Source organism: Bos taurus, chromosome 7 (genome assembly GCF_002263795.3).
Source record: "Bos taurus isolate L1 Dominette 01449 registration number 42190680 breed Hereford chromosome 7, ARS-UCD2.0, whole genome shotgun sequence".
Taxonomy (NCBI): domain Eukaryota; kingdom Metazoa; phylum Chordata; class Mammalia; order Artiodactyla; family Bovidae; genus Bos; species Bos taurus.
This window is the reverse complement of record NC_037334.1, coordinates 51056883-51068478: the sequence shown is the minus strand read 5'-3', so window position 1 is coordinate 51068478 and position 11596 is coordinate 51056883. Positions and strand designations below refer to the sequence as shown.

Sequence of the window (11596 nt, the reverse complement as noted above, 5' to 3'; positions counted from 1 at the left end):
TGCGGGTGGGTGGAGGAGGCAGCTGCCCAGATCCCTGGTCCCTGCCAGCAGAAAGCTGACTGAGAAAGGCGAGGAGGGCGCCTGTCACAGGGCAGCTGGGTCAGCCCAGCAAGGGGACAGAGGGCCTGCCAGGGAGGTGGGAGGGAGCCCTGAGCACCTGGGGCTTCTCAGGGAGCTAGGAGAATGTGGTGGCCCCGCTCCTCAGCTGCAGAGCCCCGCCCTTCAGCTCTGACCCCAGAACCTTTTGTGCCAGGCTGGGGCCACCTTCCTGGAACTGGGGCGATCATCACACAGCTGGTAAACCAAGATGCCTGCACTCAGCAAACCTGGGGCCCTGGTTTCTGTCCCCTAGCCTCTTTCTGATTCCTCAAAGGGGAGGGGCTCTCCCTGCACCCCGGCGTTTTCACAGACCTCACACTCCTCCATGCAGGAAGCCCTTCCTTCTGGTTTTAGCTTCCATCCTTCCAGGTAACTGTGAGCCTGGCTCCATCTTATTCTCCTGCATTTGAGGTGGTGTAAGGGACGCTTCTTTGAATTCACTGTGAGTGGGTGACAAGGAGGGTCCATCTCTGTGTCCCCTATACCTTCTTTTTTTTTTTTACATCAAGGCAATTTATTAACACAATAATCTGAGGAGTCCTATTCACAGATGGTGAACCCGCTTCCTGTGGGTGCTATTGGAGGGGGTGAGGGTGACTTGCTCAGTTGGCCCAATTTTCATCCCTGGGGCAAGGGTTCTGAAGGCTTGTCCTGTTTCCTCCTGTGACCTGGAATTTGATGTGAAGGGCAGTGATGCCCAGCTCCTTGCATCTCTAGGCTACATTTGGGGCAGCCAACATGGCAGCCTATGGAAAGAGCTCACCTCGGTCAGCCTTCATCTTCCTCCCCTCAGTTACACAGCAGATGGCTTCCTGGCCAGAAAGATCCGTGATGTGGACAGAAGTATCACTGAAGGGTGCAAAGATGTGGCACACCAAACATGTTTTCTCCTTCAGCCACCTGAGGGCCGAGGCTGATGACCTGTTTTTCCTTCTTTTCTTTCTTCCTGCGAGGTGCCATTTCTGCACGTCTTCTCCCCTATGCCTCCTTGACCCTGAGACCCCCAGGTGAGCCCCTGCCCTGCTTGTCTAGTGTTAAGGAAGAGCTGGTGGCCAGGAAGCTGGAGAAGCCTGGTCCTGGGGCAGCTGGGCTCCCTGGCATCTAATTAGGCAGGAGCCAGAGAGGAGATGCTGGCGTAGCCAGAGGGGCCTCCAGGGGTCTGTTTAATGAAGAGAAGAAACTCAGATTGACAGAAGAGGGTTGTAAGCAAACACAGGCCAAGGAGACAGAGACCGGCATGAGCTGGGAGGGGTGGAAGGGAGTCGGGCAGCTGTCACCGTATCATCGGTATGGATATCATCACAGAAATGAGGCCTTTTGACTAGACAGGCTCGTGGAGGCTGGTTTGGGGGATCCCAGAGTTAGGAGATCTGGGAAGAGCCCAGCATCAGGGGCTGAGGAGGAGCTCAAGAGACTGGTCCCCAAAGCACAGTGCAGGGATAGATATGGGTCATTTTGCCGTCTTCCTCCATCCCTGGCGCAGCCTCTCTGCTCACTGCCCTCCTTCCCCATGAGCTTCATGGCTCTGTTTCTCCAGCCCTGGATTCAGGGCCATTATAGCTCTGCTACCCTGGCTCCCATTCCACCACTCCCTAGCCCACTAGGCATGTTCTGGGAATCTGATTTTTTTAAACTCAGGACTAAGAGGAGGAAGTTACATCATGTTAAGAAATTTTCATGCTACTTCTTGTTCCCCCCTGGGGTCCCCTGGGGTTTTATCCAGAGCTTAGACTGGCCCCAAAGAGCACTGGGGCAGAGGGAGGGGTGAGAGGTATGAACAGATCCTGCAGAGCCCAGGCTCCTGCGGGCAAGTGCAGGGAAGCCGACGGAAGGAAGGAAGGTTTGGCATGGTCTTCAGAAAGAAGAGGACAGGCCAGGCCAGGTGCCCTGGAGTCACACACAACACTGGAATCCCTGCCCAGGCCTGGCCCCACGGCTCTGGGCATGCAAGGCTGGGTGTGAAGCCCTCCACAGAGGTGTTAGCCTAAGCATCAAGCTCCAGGAGACAGCCCATGAGCTGCCTGGGGCTCATGTCCTCACCAGCTCTAGTTCCTCATTCACCTCTGCCTTTGCTTTGTTGGCAGGCATTCTTAGACAAGTCCAGAAACCCCTCGAGGACTCAGTTTTCCCATCAGTCCTGCCTGGTCCTCCTCCAGATTAGCCATGAGAGTCAAGTCAGGCTTTGAAGATAAGACTTTTTTGTTCCCTGAGATATGCAAGCCCCCAACACACAGAGGGCACTCAATAAACATCTGTTGAGTAAATGAAGGGAAACTTTTTGAAGAGGCCACAGAGTGCCCCTTAGTGGCAGGGCTAATATCAAGGCAGGGAAGAGCCACAGGTGAGGACTGGGAGGCTGGTGCAGTTGCCATGGAAACCTGATAGCTCATTGGCCTTCCTGGGTTCCTGGGACAGGCCTTATCTATCCAGAGTGGTGGGGCTGCTGCTTCTAAGGGAAGGCTGAGGTGGCTGTGAGATAGTGGCTGCTCTGCTGGAAGGGGGTGGGGGAGACACGGTGGGCTTGGGAGAAGGGCGCTAAAGTCCTTGTGACTCCCAAAGGATGCCAGTTTCCTGCCCTGGAAAAGCGGTTACAAAGAAGGTCCAGTTCTGGAAAAGGGATGGATGTGAGGATCCATAGACTTAGAACTTGTGTTTCTCCTGAGCATGCAGGTCTCCCTCCAGCTCCGGACTCTGTGCATTCCACCCAGACCCCAGCACTGGCTGGTCTGCAGAAGTCTACTTCCCATCCACCTGCGCAGACACTGTGACCATGCAGGGAGAGGTGACCGCTGGGTGACAGCTGGGGAGCTCATGCTAACCCCCTCTTATCCCCTCCCTAACCAGAAAGAACTCACGACTCCAGTTCAACAAGGTGAAGTTGGAGGACGCTGGGGAGTACGTCTGTGAGGCTGAGAACATCCTCGGGAAGGACACTGTCAGGGGCCGGCTCTTTGTCAACAGCGGTAGGTGGTCCCCCAACCAAGGGAAGGGTCCTAGAGGGGTCCTATGGGGGGAGCCTGTCACCCTGCCCGCAGCCCTGGAGAAGAGGCCCACACATGATTCATCTTGCACTTGACTCCCCTCCCTCCCGCTGCTGCCATATCAAGGCCCGAGATCTGAGCCGATTCAGGGAAACGCAGTCGAAGCATAAATGTTTAGCTTTGTTATCTGGACCTGGAAGAGCCGCCAGCTCTCATTTTAAATACCCTGAAAACTAAATATTTTGAAATCAAGAGGTAGGGGGTGGGAGAAGGATATTTTTAGAAGGCAATTATGGGAGGCTGGGCTGCCAGGAGCGGGGCTCCAGAGAGAGGCAGACCCAGGGTGTGTGTGAGCCGCCTGCCCACGGCTTTGCTGGGTGCCCGAGTGGAGGCAGCCCGCTCTGCAGGGCCACAGTGGGGAGGCCTGAGTGCCCTGGACCCCTGGGGGCAGCCTCTGCTCAGGGGTGGCCGGCCCCTCTCCCACTGGTCATCCCCTCCCTGGGAAATGTACAAGGTCAGGAGCCCATGGCACCCTTAGCTGCCTCTTGCCACAGAGGCAGGCCCCCTGCTGGGCCATCCTCTGGTTGTTGCCCTTGACTGGGAAGTCACCACGCCTATCTGTCCTCAGGTCGCGCCCTCTCCACTCTCACCCCTCCTCTGAGCCCCACAGCTCTCATTCCTCCTCCTGACACCCGGCCTGTAGGTACCACTTGTTACCTGGTTGCTGGGTTTGCTTCCAGTCCTGCCCGTCACAGAGTCCAATCCTCCATCTGTGTGCATCACCTGTGTTTCCACCACACAGCCTTCTGGTACTCCCCACACCCGGTACAGTCTAACAACAACCCTGGCCTTGCACCTTCAGAGGAGAACCTTGCTCAGACCTGGTCTGCCCTGTGTTCTGAGGGATCCCCCTCTCTTGCCAGCCTCTGCTCCTCCACTTGCCAGTGGATCTCATAGGTCTGAGTCTTCAAGTCCCTGTCAGTCTTCTTTCTGGATGTCTCGCTCACATCTTTTCTTTTCATTCCAACCCCACCTCAAGGGCACCTCTGGCCCAGGTTTCAGCCCTGCTCACCTGGGCCAGAGCAATGGCCCCTGAAGGCGCTTTAACTCCATCATGCCCCCACCCTTGGAGCCACAGAACAAGAACTTGGCCCCACAGCCCAGCTTACACAAATCTGACCCAAATGGTCTCTCCATATTCCCTCTGGAGCCCTGACTCAACCCCATGGTGTAGTTCATGGATTAGGAGATTGAAGCTGAGAGAGGTTACATATTCTGCCCAGAGTCAAGCAGGTAGACCTACATGATGTGAAAGATGTTGGCAAACACAGAGCCCCCCATGCTCCATGGGGCCATGTCTAGCCTGTTTACCCCTCCAGCCCTGGGGCCCACCATAGCACCAGGCTTGGGTCAGCACCTGGTAAACACAGAAGGACCACAGACCTGCTTCAGGGCCTCTCCTGACTCCCCGCGGCCCAGCCTGGGCATGATGGCAGTGGGGGCACCCGCGCCCTCCTGCCACTCCCAGCCTGTCTCAAGCCTGGGAAAGTGGACCACGCTGGGGCCTGGCATCTTCCCCTGCAGCCAGAGTGGGCAGGCATTCTCAGATTCACTGGGGATTTGAGGTTTCCCGTTTTACATTTTAAGACTTTCTTGGTTAGAACTGATAAGAACCCAACATGAAACTATGTTGAGGAATTTATTGGTTTTTAAAACTGAGAAGTCCAGAGGTAGGACTGACCTTAGACCCAACAGAGTCCTGGACCTCAGAGCAGGGGTCGGGGTGCTCCCTCCCACAATGTGTTGGCCTCTTTTTCTCCTCCTGTAAAATGGGCTTCCCCCATGTTTAGGGAAAGGATTGAGAAGAGGAGGCCATGGCCTCAGACAGCTCCAGGTTTACATCATCGCAGCACCACCCAGGGAAAAGAGATAGCTTGGTCTGTCTGTCTCCATTTACGTTGTCACAGGGATGGATTCTTGTTCTGTGCCCTGCTCGGCCCAGTCATGCACTCGGGGGGTGCGATGCCATCCTGGCAGGCCCACGTGTGTGTGCAAAGGGGTCCTGAGGGGCAGAGTACCATGAGTGGCATCCCTGCCAGAACTATATCGGAGGCGGGGTGTGGGGTGTGGAGGAAGAAGAAAGGCTGCCATGCCATGAAGGAAGCCGCAGTAATGTCCTCTCTCCTGCACAGGGCTTAGGGCCTCGGGCGGGGTTCTGTTGTAAGATCCTTCAGATAAGATGCAGCCCCACCCCGCCTGTGGGCTTCTGTGAGCCCCCAGTAGCCTGGGTTCTGGTCAGTCAAGGATCAGACAGTGGAGCTTTGGGCTGGGCCCTTAGGGCTCTGTGCCTCTTATCCCTCCAGCAGGCAGGACGGTGGGGCAGCTGAGCTATGGACAGAGTCCCGAGTTTTGGTCTCATTCCAGTTCTGTCGTACAACCTTGAGTGAGTCGCTTCACCTCCCGAGTCTTCAGTTTTCCCATCTGAGTTTGAGCCAGGTGATCTCTAAGCCCCTTCTCCCTAAAATTCTGGGATTCTCAGGGCTTTTTGTGTTGAGGCTGACATCCTGTGCACCTAGCCACCGCCACCACCACACATGTACACCCTCATACCACGTCTCTTCAGCTGCCCTTCAGTCCAGGCAGGCAAGAGGCTACCCTTCATGTGGGGAGGTGGACAGAGCCACTGGAGGGGGCCAGGAGGTCCTGTGGGGAACGTTAACCCGGGTAGAGATGCTCAGCTCCTGTTTACCCGTGGAGCCCAGAAGACTTGCAGCAGCCCCACCCTGAGGAGGGGGTGGAGGGCGGGTATCGGGCAACTGTGCCTGCCCACCTCTGACTCATTCCAGGGTTGACTGGGCCCGCCTGGGCCCCAGGGAAGCCAGGGCTACAGGGGTGGGGCCGCCAGAAGAGGGCATGGGAAGGCCGTCAGGGAGCAGCGGCTGCTCAAGGGGCATTGACACAGCCTTGAAAGATGAGAAGTTTTGTCCATGGCAAGGGATAGGAGGGCAGCAGTTACAGTAGCTGGCGGTGGGGAAAAGATCTCCACAGCATGAGCTCCCTCCTGGCCCTTGCCTCCTCAGGACCCCAGTAACTCACTGACCCCAAGACACTGAGCCCTAATAGAGATCTCCTGGGTTTACCTTCCCAGGTGTTTTCTTGAAATCCCCCCAGCCCCTGGCAACCAGAATTTACTTTCTGTTTCTGTGGATTCACCTATTCTGGACATTTCACAGAAATATGTGAAATCATAGAATACATGGCCTTTCAAGACTGGCTTTTCCACTTAAAATAATGTTTTCAAGGTTCATCCATGTTGTAGCATGTATCAGTGCTTCTTTCATTTTCATGGCTGAATCAGATTCCATTGCATTTTGTTTATATATGCATTTATATGTGCATTATATACGCATTATATATACATCAACTGGGGTTGTTGTGTCATTCTAGTCGTTTCCACATTTGGGCTGTTAGGAACAATGCTGCTATAACATTTGTGTCCAAGTTTTTGTGTGAACTTATATTTCAGTTCTCTTGGGTATATGCCTAGGAGTTGACTTGCTTGGTCATATGGTAACTATGTTTAATTTTTTGAGGGACTACCAGCTGTGTTTCAAAGTGGCTGCACCATTTAGCATTTCCACGAGCAAAGTAGAGGGGTTCCCATTTCCCCACATCTTCACCACCACTTGTTATTATCCATCCTTTTTTAGTACAGCCATCTGAGGGGGTGTGAAGTGGTACCTCTGTGGTTTTTATTTTCATTTCCTTAATGATTTTTCATGAGTATTTGTATTTTCTAAGAGACAATGCTTGAATTAATGCTTTAATGCTGATATCAGCAGCAGCCAAGGAGACCAGACTAGACCCTGGGATGGTAGTGGAATGTACCTTTCTCTAAAGAATCGGATGTCTTTAATTGCTTGGTAGAGATATTTGTCAGTATTTGTTAAGCAGCTATTACATGCCAAGTGCTGTGCTAGACCCTGGAGTTCGTTCACCAGTGAAGCAGACAGCCTCTGCTCAGATGGAGCTTACCTTCTGTTGGAGGTAACTCAGTTGGTAAAGAATCCACCTGCAGTGCAGGAGACCCTGGTGATTCCTGGGTCAGGAAGATCTGCTGGAGAAGGGATAGGTTACCCACTCCAGTATTCTTGGGCTTCCCTTTTGGCTCAGCTGGTAAAGAATCCGCCTGCTATGCAGAAGACCTGGATTCGGTCCCTGGGATGGGAAGATCCCCTGGAAAAGGGATGGGATGGGAATCCACTACAGTATTCTGGCCTGGAGAATTCCATGGACTATATAGGCCATGGGGTTACAAAGAGTCAGACACGACTGAGAGACTTTCACTTTCAGGCTTTAGACAGCTAGTAATTGCACAACTAGTCTTTTAATTGTTAGAATAAATACTATAAGTTTAAGTTACAAAACTAAGAAAAAGAGTAAGGGAGGAGACCTGAGCAGCTTCTCTGAGACACTGATATTTTGAAAGTCCTGGACCAGGAGTCACTTGGCCTCTTAGAGGAGCTGAACGAAGCCAGTGGAGTCTGAATATACTGCAAGACGGGGACAAGACAAGAAGCGGGACAGGTGGTGAGGCCCAGATTAGACTTGGGGAGGGCTGAGTACAAAACCATTGGAGGGTTTTGATACTGGAAGTAACTGATCAATTTACATATTTTAAAGACCTCTCTGGCAGCAGCTACAAAGCAGAAAGATTAGAGATGAAGGCAAGAGTGAGGACAGGAAGACCTATGAGGAGGAGACTGTGGCCATCCAAGAAAGAGACCACAGAGACCTGAGGGGTGGAAGGGAGGCAGTAGTAAGACGTGGCAGAGCCCCAGGAGGTATGGAGGCAGGCCTCAGCAAGAGACAGCTGGGGGACCAAAAATCAGAGACTCCCTCCAAGCCTTTGGTTCATGCTGTTTAGTCACAGAGGTGAGCAAGGGTAGAGGAGCAAATGGCAGGGCACAGGAATGGGAGCTGCGTTTGGGGTAGCCTAGCACCATCCCCAGGGTGGTGTCTAAAGAGCGGCCAGATTCTCTCACTTGGAGGTCATTGGTCATCTTCACCTCCCCAAACATGGGAGAACACAGTGAAGAAATATGAAGGGAGTGTGAGACATTGCCCTCGGAGCCCAAGTATGCTGGAAGAGCATGACTGCACATCTTCCGTGTGGAGATCTTCCTGGCATGAACCTCTACCACCAACACAGTTGGTGACTTGGGAGGACCCTGCCGTTATAGGGCTGGCCTCCAGGTACTACTTTCTGAGGTGCAAAGGCCTTTCCCCTGCACCTTCTTCAACCAGCTCCCCCACTGCCCTCCCTTTTTGCCTTTCCAGGGCCCCAGCCTAGTCCCCACTGTGACACAGTTCTGGAAGCCCCAAGCCATAGATCCCAGCCAGGGCCCCGTCTTCCTTCTTTCAGGAGTCACCCACTGCCTTCCAAGTCCTGGGTGTGTGCAGACGTGCATAGGGGCAGACCCAAGTGTACGGCTGTGGTCCCACCACCATGTGCGCTCTTGCCCAGCATCAGGCAGGTTCTGCCACCCCTGACCGCAGAGGGCATCAAGATGGCCTGAGGTTTCCCTGGCTTGGGCAGGACCCTGTAAAGGACCTGGGCATGTGGTCCACATCGTGTTTGCATCCATCTGTCAAGCCTTGGTGCTGACATGTTCTTCCAGGATGGACCAGGTGCCTGGTGAGAATATGCAGCCAGATATTAGGAGCCCTGAGGCTTTGTTACAACACACCCTGGACTCTGGAAGGCTCTTCTCTGCTCTCTTTCCTCATTCTTCCCTTGGCAATGCAATCAAAGGGCAGGACAACCTTTAGGGTCCTCCCAGCAATGAGATTTTACAGCTCACAGGCGTGGTCATCTCAGCTGTTTCTCTTCTCTGTCCCTTTCTCTATTCCCTGGGTCTCACTGACCCAGAAGCATGTGGGTCCCAGACGGGTGTGGGGTTGTACAGAGGTGGGAGACGTCAGCAGGGGTGGGGCTCAAGAATGCCAGACCAGCAGCAGGCACGGTGTGCTGGGAAGGTGGGAGTTGGCCCTGCCCGCTGGGTTTTATCAGCGAACTCCTCAGACATATACAGAGGCAGAGCTGTGTATACACTCCCGTTCCCGCGCTCCATCTGTCTCTCGACACGTCTAAACACTCAGGGCGCCAAGTGCTTGCCTCCTCCTCCTCCTCTTGTCCCCCCACTTACTGCGGGGGATGGTGGAGACTCAGTACCCCTGAGGAGACAGAACTGGCCAAGGTAGGATGGGCCACCTGTCAGGAGGCTGCTGCTGGGCGGGCAGGAGAGGCCCTCCCAGCCCCAGAGACTGTGGGGGGAGCAGGAATCCATTGATGGCCAGTATGGATACACAGTCTGAGGGGTTAGCTAGCAGATAAAGACTGAAATTGGGGGCAAGAATTTCCACTTGAAACCAGGCTTCTGGGTGCCATCCCACTGAGGAGCCCAGCTTTTGGGATTTTCATTTATCAGATAAATCTGATCCATCAGAGATGTGCAGTCTGGGTTAGCAGCTTTGAACCCAGGCTTGTTCTCACCTAGTTTCCACATCCCAGCTGTCCCCTAGCCCTATTCCCAACGACCTAAAGCCCTGATTTATAGCCCAGGCTATCCAAGGCCTGGGGGCTCCCCCAGGGGGCAGAAGTGGGGGAGCTGCCTGGCAAGAGTGTACATGAAGGCCCTGGATGCTTCTAGAGATATAGTGGCCTTTGTAGCATTTCTGGGAGGCTTGTCCCCACCCTGGGACAAAGGAAGAAGAGAGGGGAGCTAGGGATCTCCTCACATCTCCCAAGATCTTAGAAAATTAGTGTCCAAAAAGGTGCCACTCTCTGCAAAGCCCAGTTTCCTCCATTCACATCCTGGTCCATGAGAGCCCCAGTGGTACAGATGGATGTACCTGTCTCCTCTCTGCACCCTGTGACTTGCCCCCCACATAAGACATGGTGCCTCATCCCAGCTGCAGGGGCGCCCCCAGAAAGGCAGGCATGCAAGGAAGCAGTGGAGGTGGACCCTTATTTCAGAAAACAGAGTAGTTTCTGCCAGCCTCTCCTCCCCTTCAAAAAAGAAAATCTTCCCAGCCTTTGGAGGTTTGCCCGGAGCGTGAGTGCACTGTGGTGCTGGATAGATGATCAGAGCTAACAGTGGCCTCCCCTTGGCCTTGTTTGGTGACTTGAAGGAGACTCCCAGCCATTCCTAAAGTCTCCAATCATCCAGCTCTGAGATGGGCCATGAAGGGCCGTGAAGAAGGTGATTCCTGGGGCCCAGCAGTGGTCTCCGTGGGTCACCAGCACATGTCTCTCATACCTCCAGTGAGCACCACTCTATCATCCTGGTCGGGGCACGCTCGGAAGTGCAACGAGACAGCCAAGTCCTACTGTGTCAACGGAGGTGTCTGCTACTACATCGAGGGCATCAATCAGCTCTCCTGCAAGTAAGTGACCAGTGGAGGTGGGCGTGGGGGCAGGAGCAGGGGGAGAGAGGCCGGGGCGGAAGTGGAGGGCTCTAGGAAAAAGTGGGCTTCAAGCCACTGATAAGGGGTCTCCAAGGCGGGTATAGTCAGGGAGGTTTGCCCCACTTCGTAGCCCTTTCCTGGAATACAGGGAGATGTAAGCTTCAAAGGGCTCAGGGCTTCTGCAGTCCCAGTATACCAGGCCCCTACCCACCCAATTTTCCAGTGTCCCCGCTTTCACCGACACCTTCTAGGGAGATGGAGAGACCAGTCTCTGCCCTGGGCAGTGGGCACTGGATTCTCTCTCTCTCTCTTTTTTCCCTTCCCATCTCTCAGCAACTTTCCAAACTTTATTCTGATGAACACTGCCCGGGTCGCATCTTCCCAGCAGTGAGAAGCCTTTCTTCTCCTGGCAGGGTCAGGCGGGGTACACGTCCCAGAGCCCATGCTAGCTGAGCTCTGCTCTGTTCTCCCTGCCAGCAGGAAGCCAGTGCCCAAATACTCCCTGGCTGCTGTCCATGCCACTTAAGTCCCTAGTCCCTCTCTGGGGTGTGAAGGGCCACCAGCAAGGACATCACTTGGGTGTAGCCAAGTGGGCGAGGTCAGGATTGAGGATAAAGCTCATGTTGGGACTCTGCCTCCCCAAGGGCTGCCTCGTAAGACCTCCCAGGAGCTGAGGACCCCTGCTCCCACCCTTAGCCAGTAGGGCTGGTGGGAGCACAGTGATCAGGGAGGGCTTGTTGGGGCCCAGCCAGGTCTTCTGGGAGCTGGTGCCTGCTGCCCCTTGACAGATCCTCTGGTGGGCGAGCCAGGAACAGGTAGGAGAGCTTGTGAGGGCAGCACAGGTTCTGGCCTGATCTGAGGAGCAGAGGGTGCTGTGCTTAGTCGCTCAGTCATGTCCGACTCTTTGCGACTGCATGGACTGTAGCCCTCCGGGCTCCTCTATCCGTGAGGATTCTCCAGACAAGAAGAGAACTGGAGTGGGTTGCCATGCCCTCCTCCAGGGGATCTTTCCAACCCAGGGACTGAACCCAGGTCTCCTGCATTGC

At 54.5% G+C, this 11596-nt stretch overlaps 1 protein-coding gene and 1 pseudogene across 4 annotated transcripts in view; one reads left to right on the top strand and one right to left on the bottom strand.

The window, feature by feature from the left end:
* Positions 1 to 11596, top strand: part of NRG2 (neuregulin 2) — a 195289-nt gene that overhangs the window by 157535 nt on the left and 26158 nt on the right. For all 4 annotated transcript variants that reach the window (XM_024995211.2, XM_003586310.6, XM_024995210.2 and 1 more), the window contains exons 3-4: positions 2944 to 3062; positions 10409 to 10529. In XM_024995211.2, coding sequence (XP_024850979.1) covers positions 2944 to 3062; positions 10409 to 10529 — 240 coding nt within the window. The remainder of the gene's footprint in view (positions 1 to 2943; positions 3063 to 10408; positions 10530 to 11596) is intronic.
* Positions 625 to 1249, bottom strand: LOC132345756 (small ribosomal subunit protein uS11-like; annotated as a pseudogene).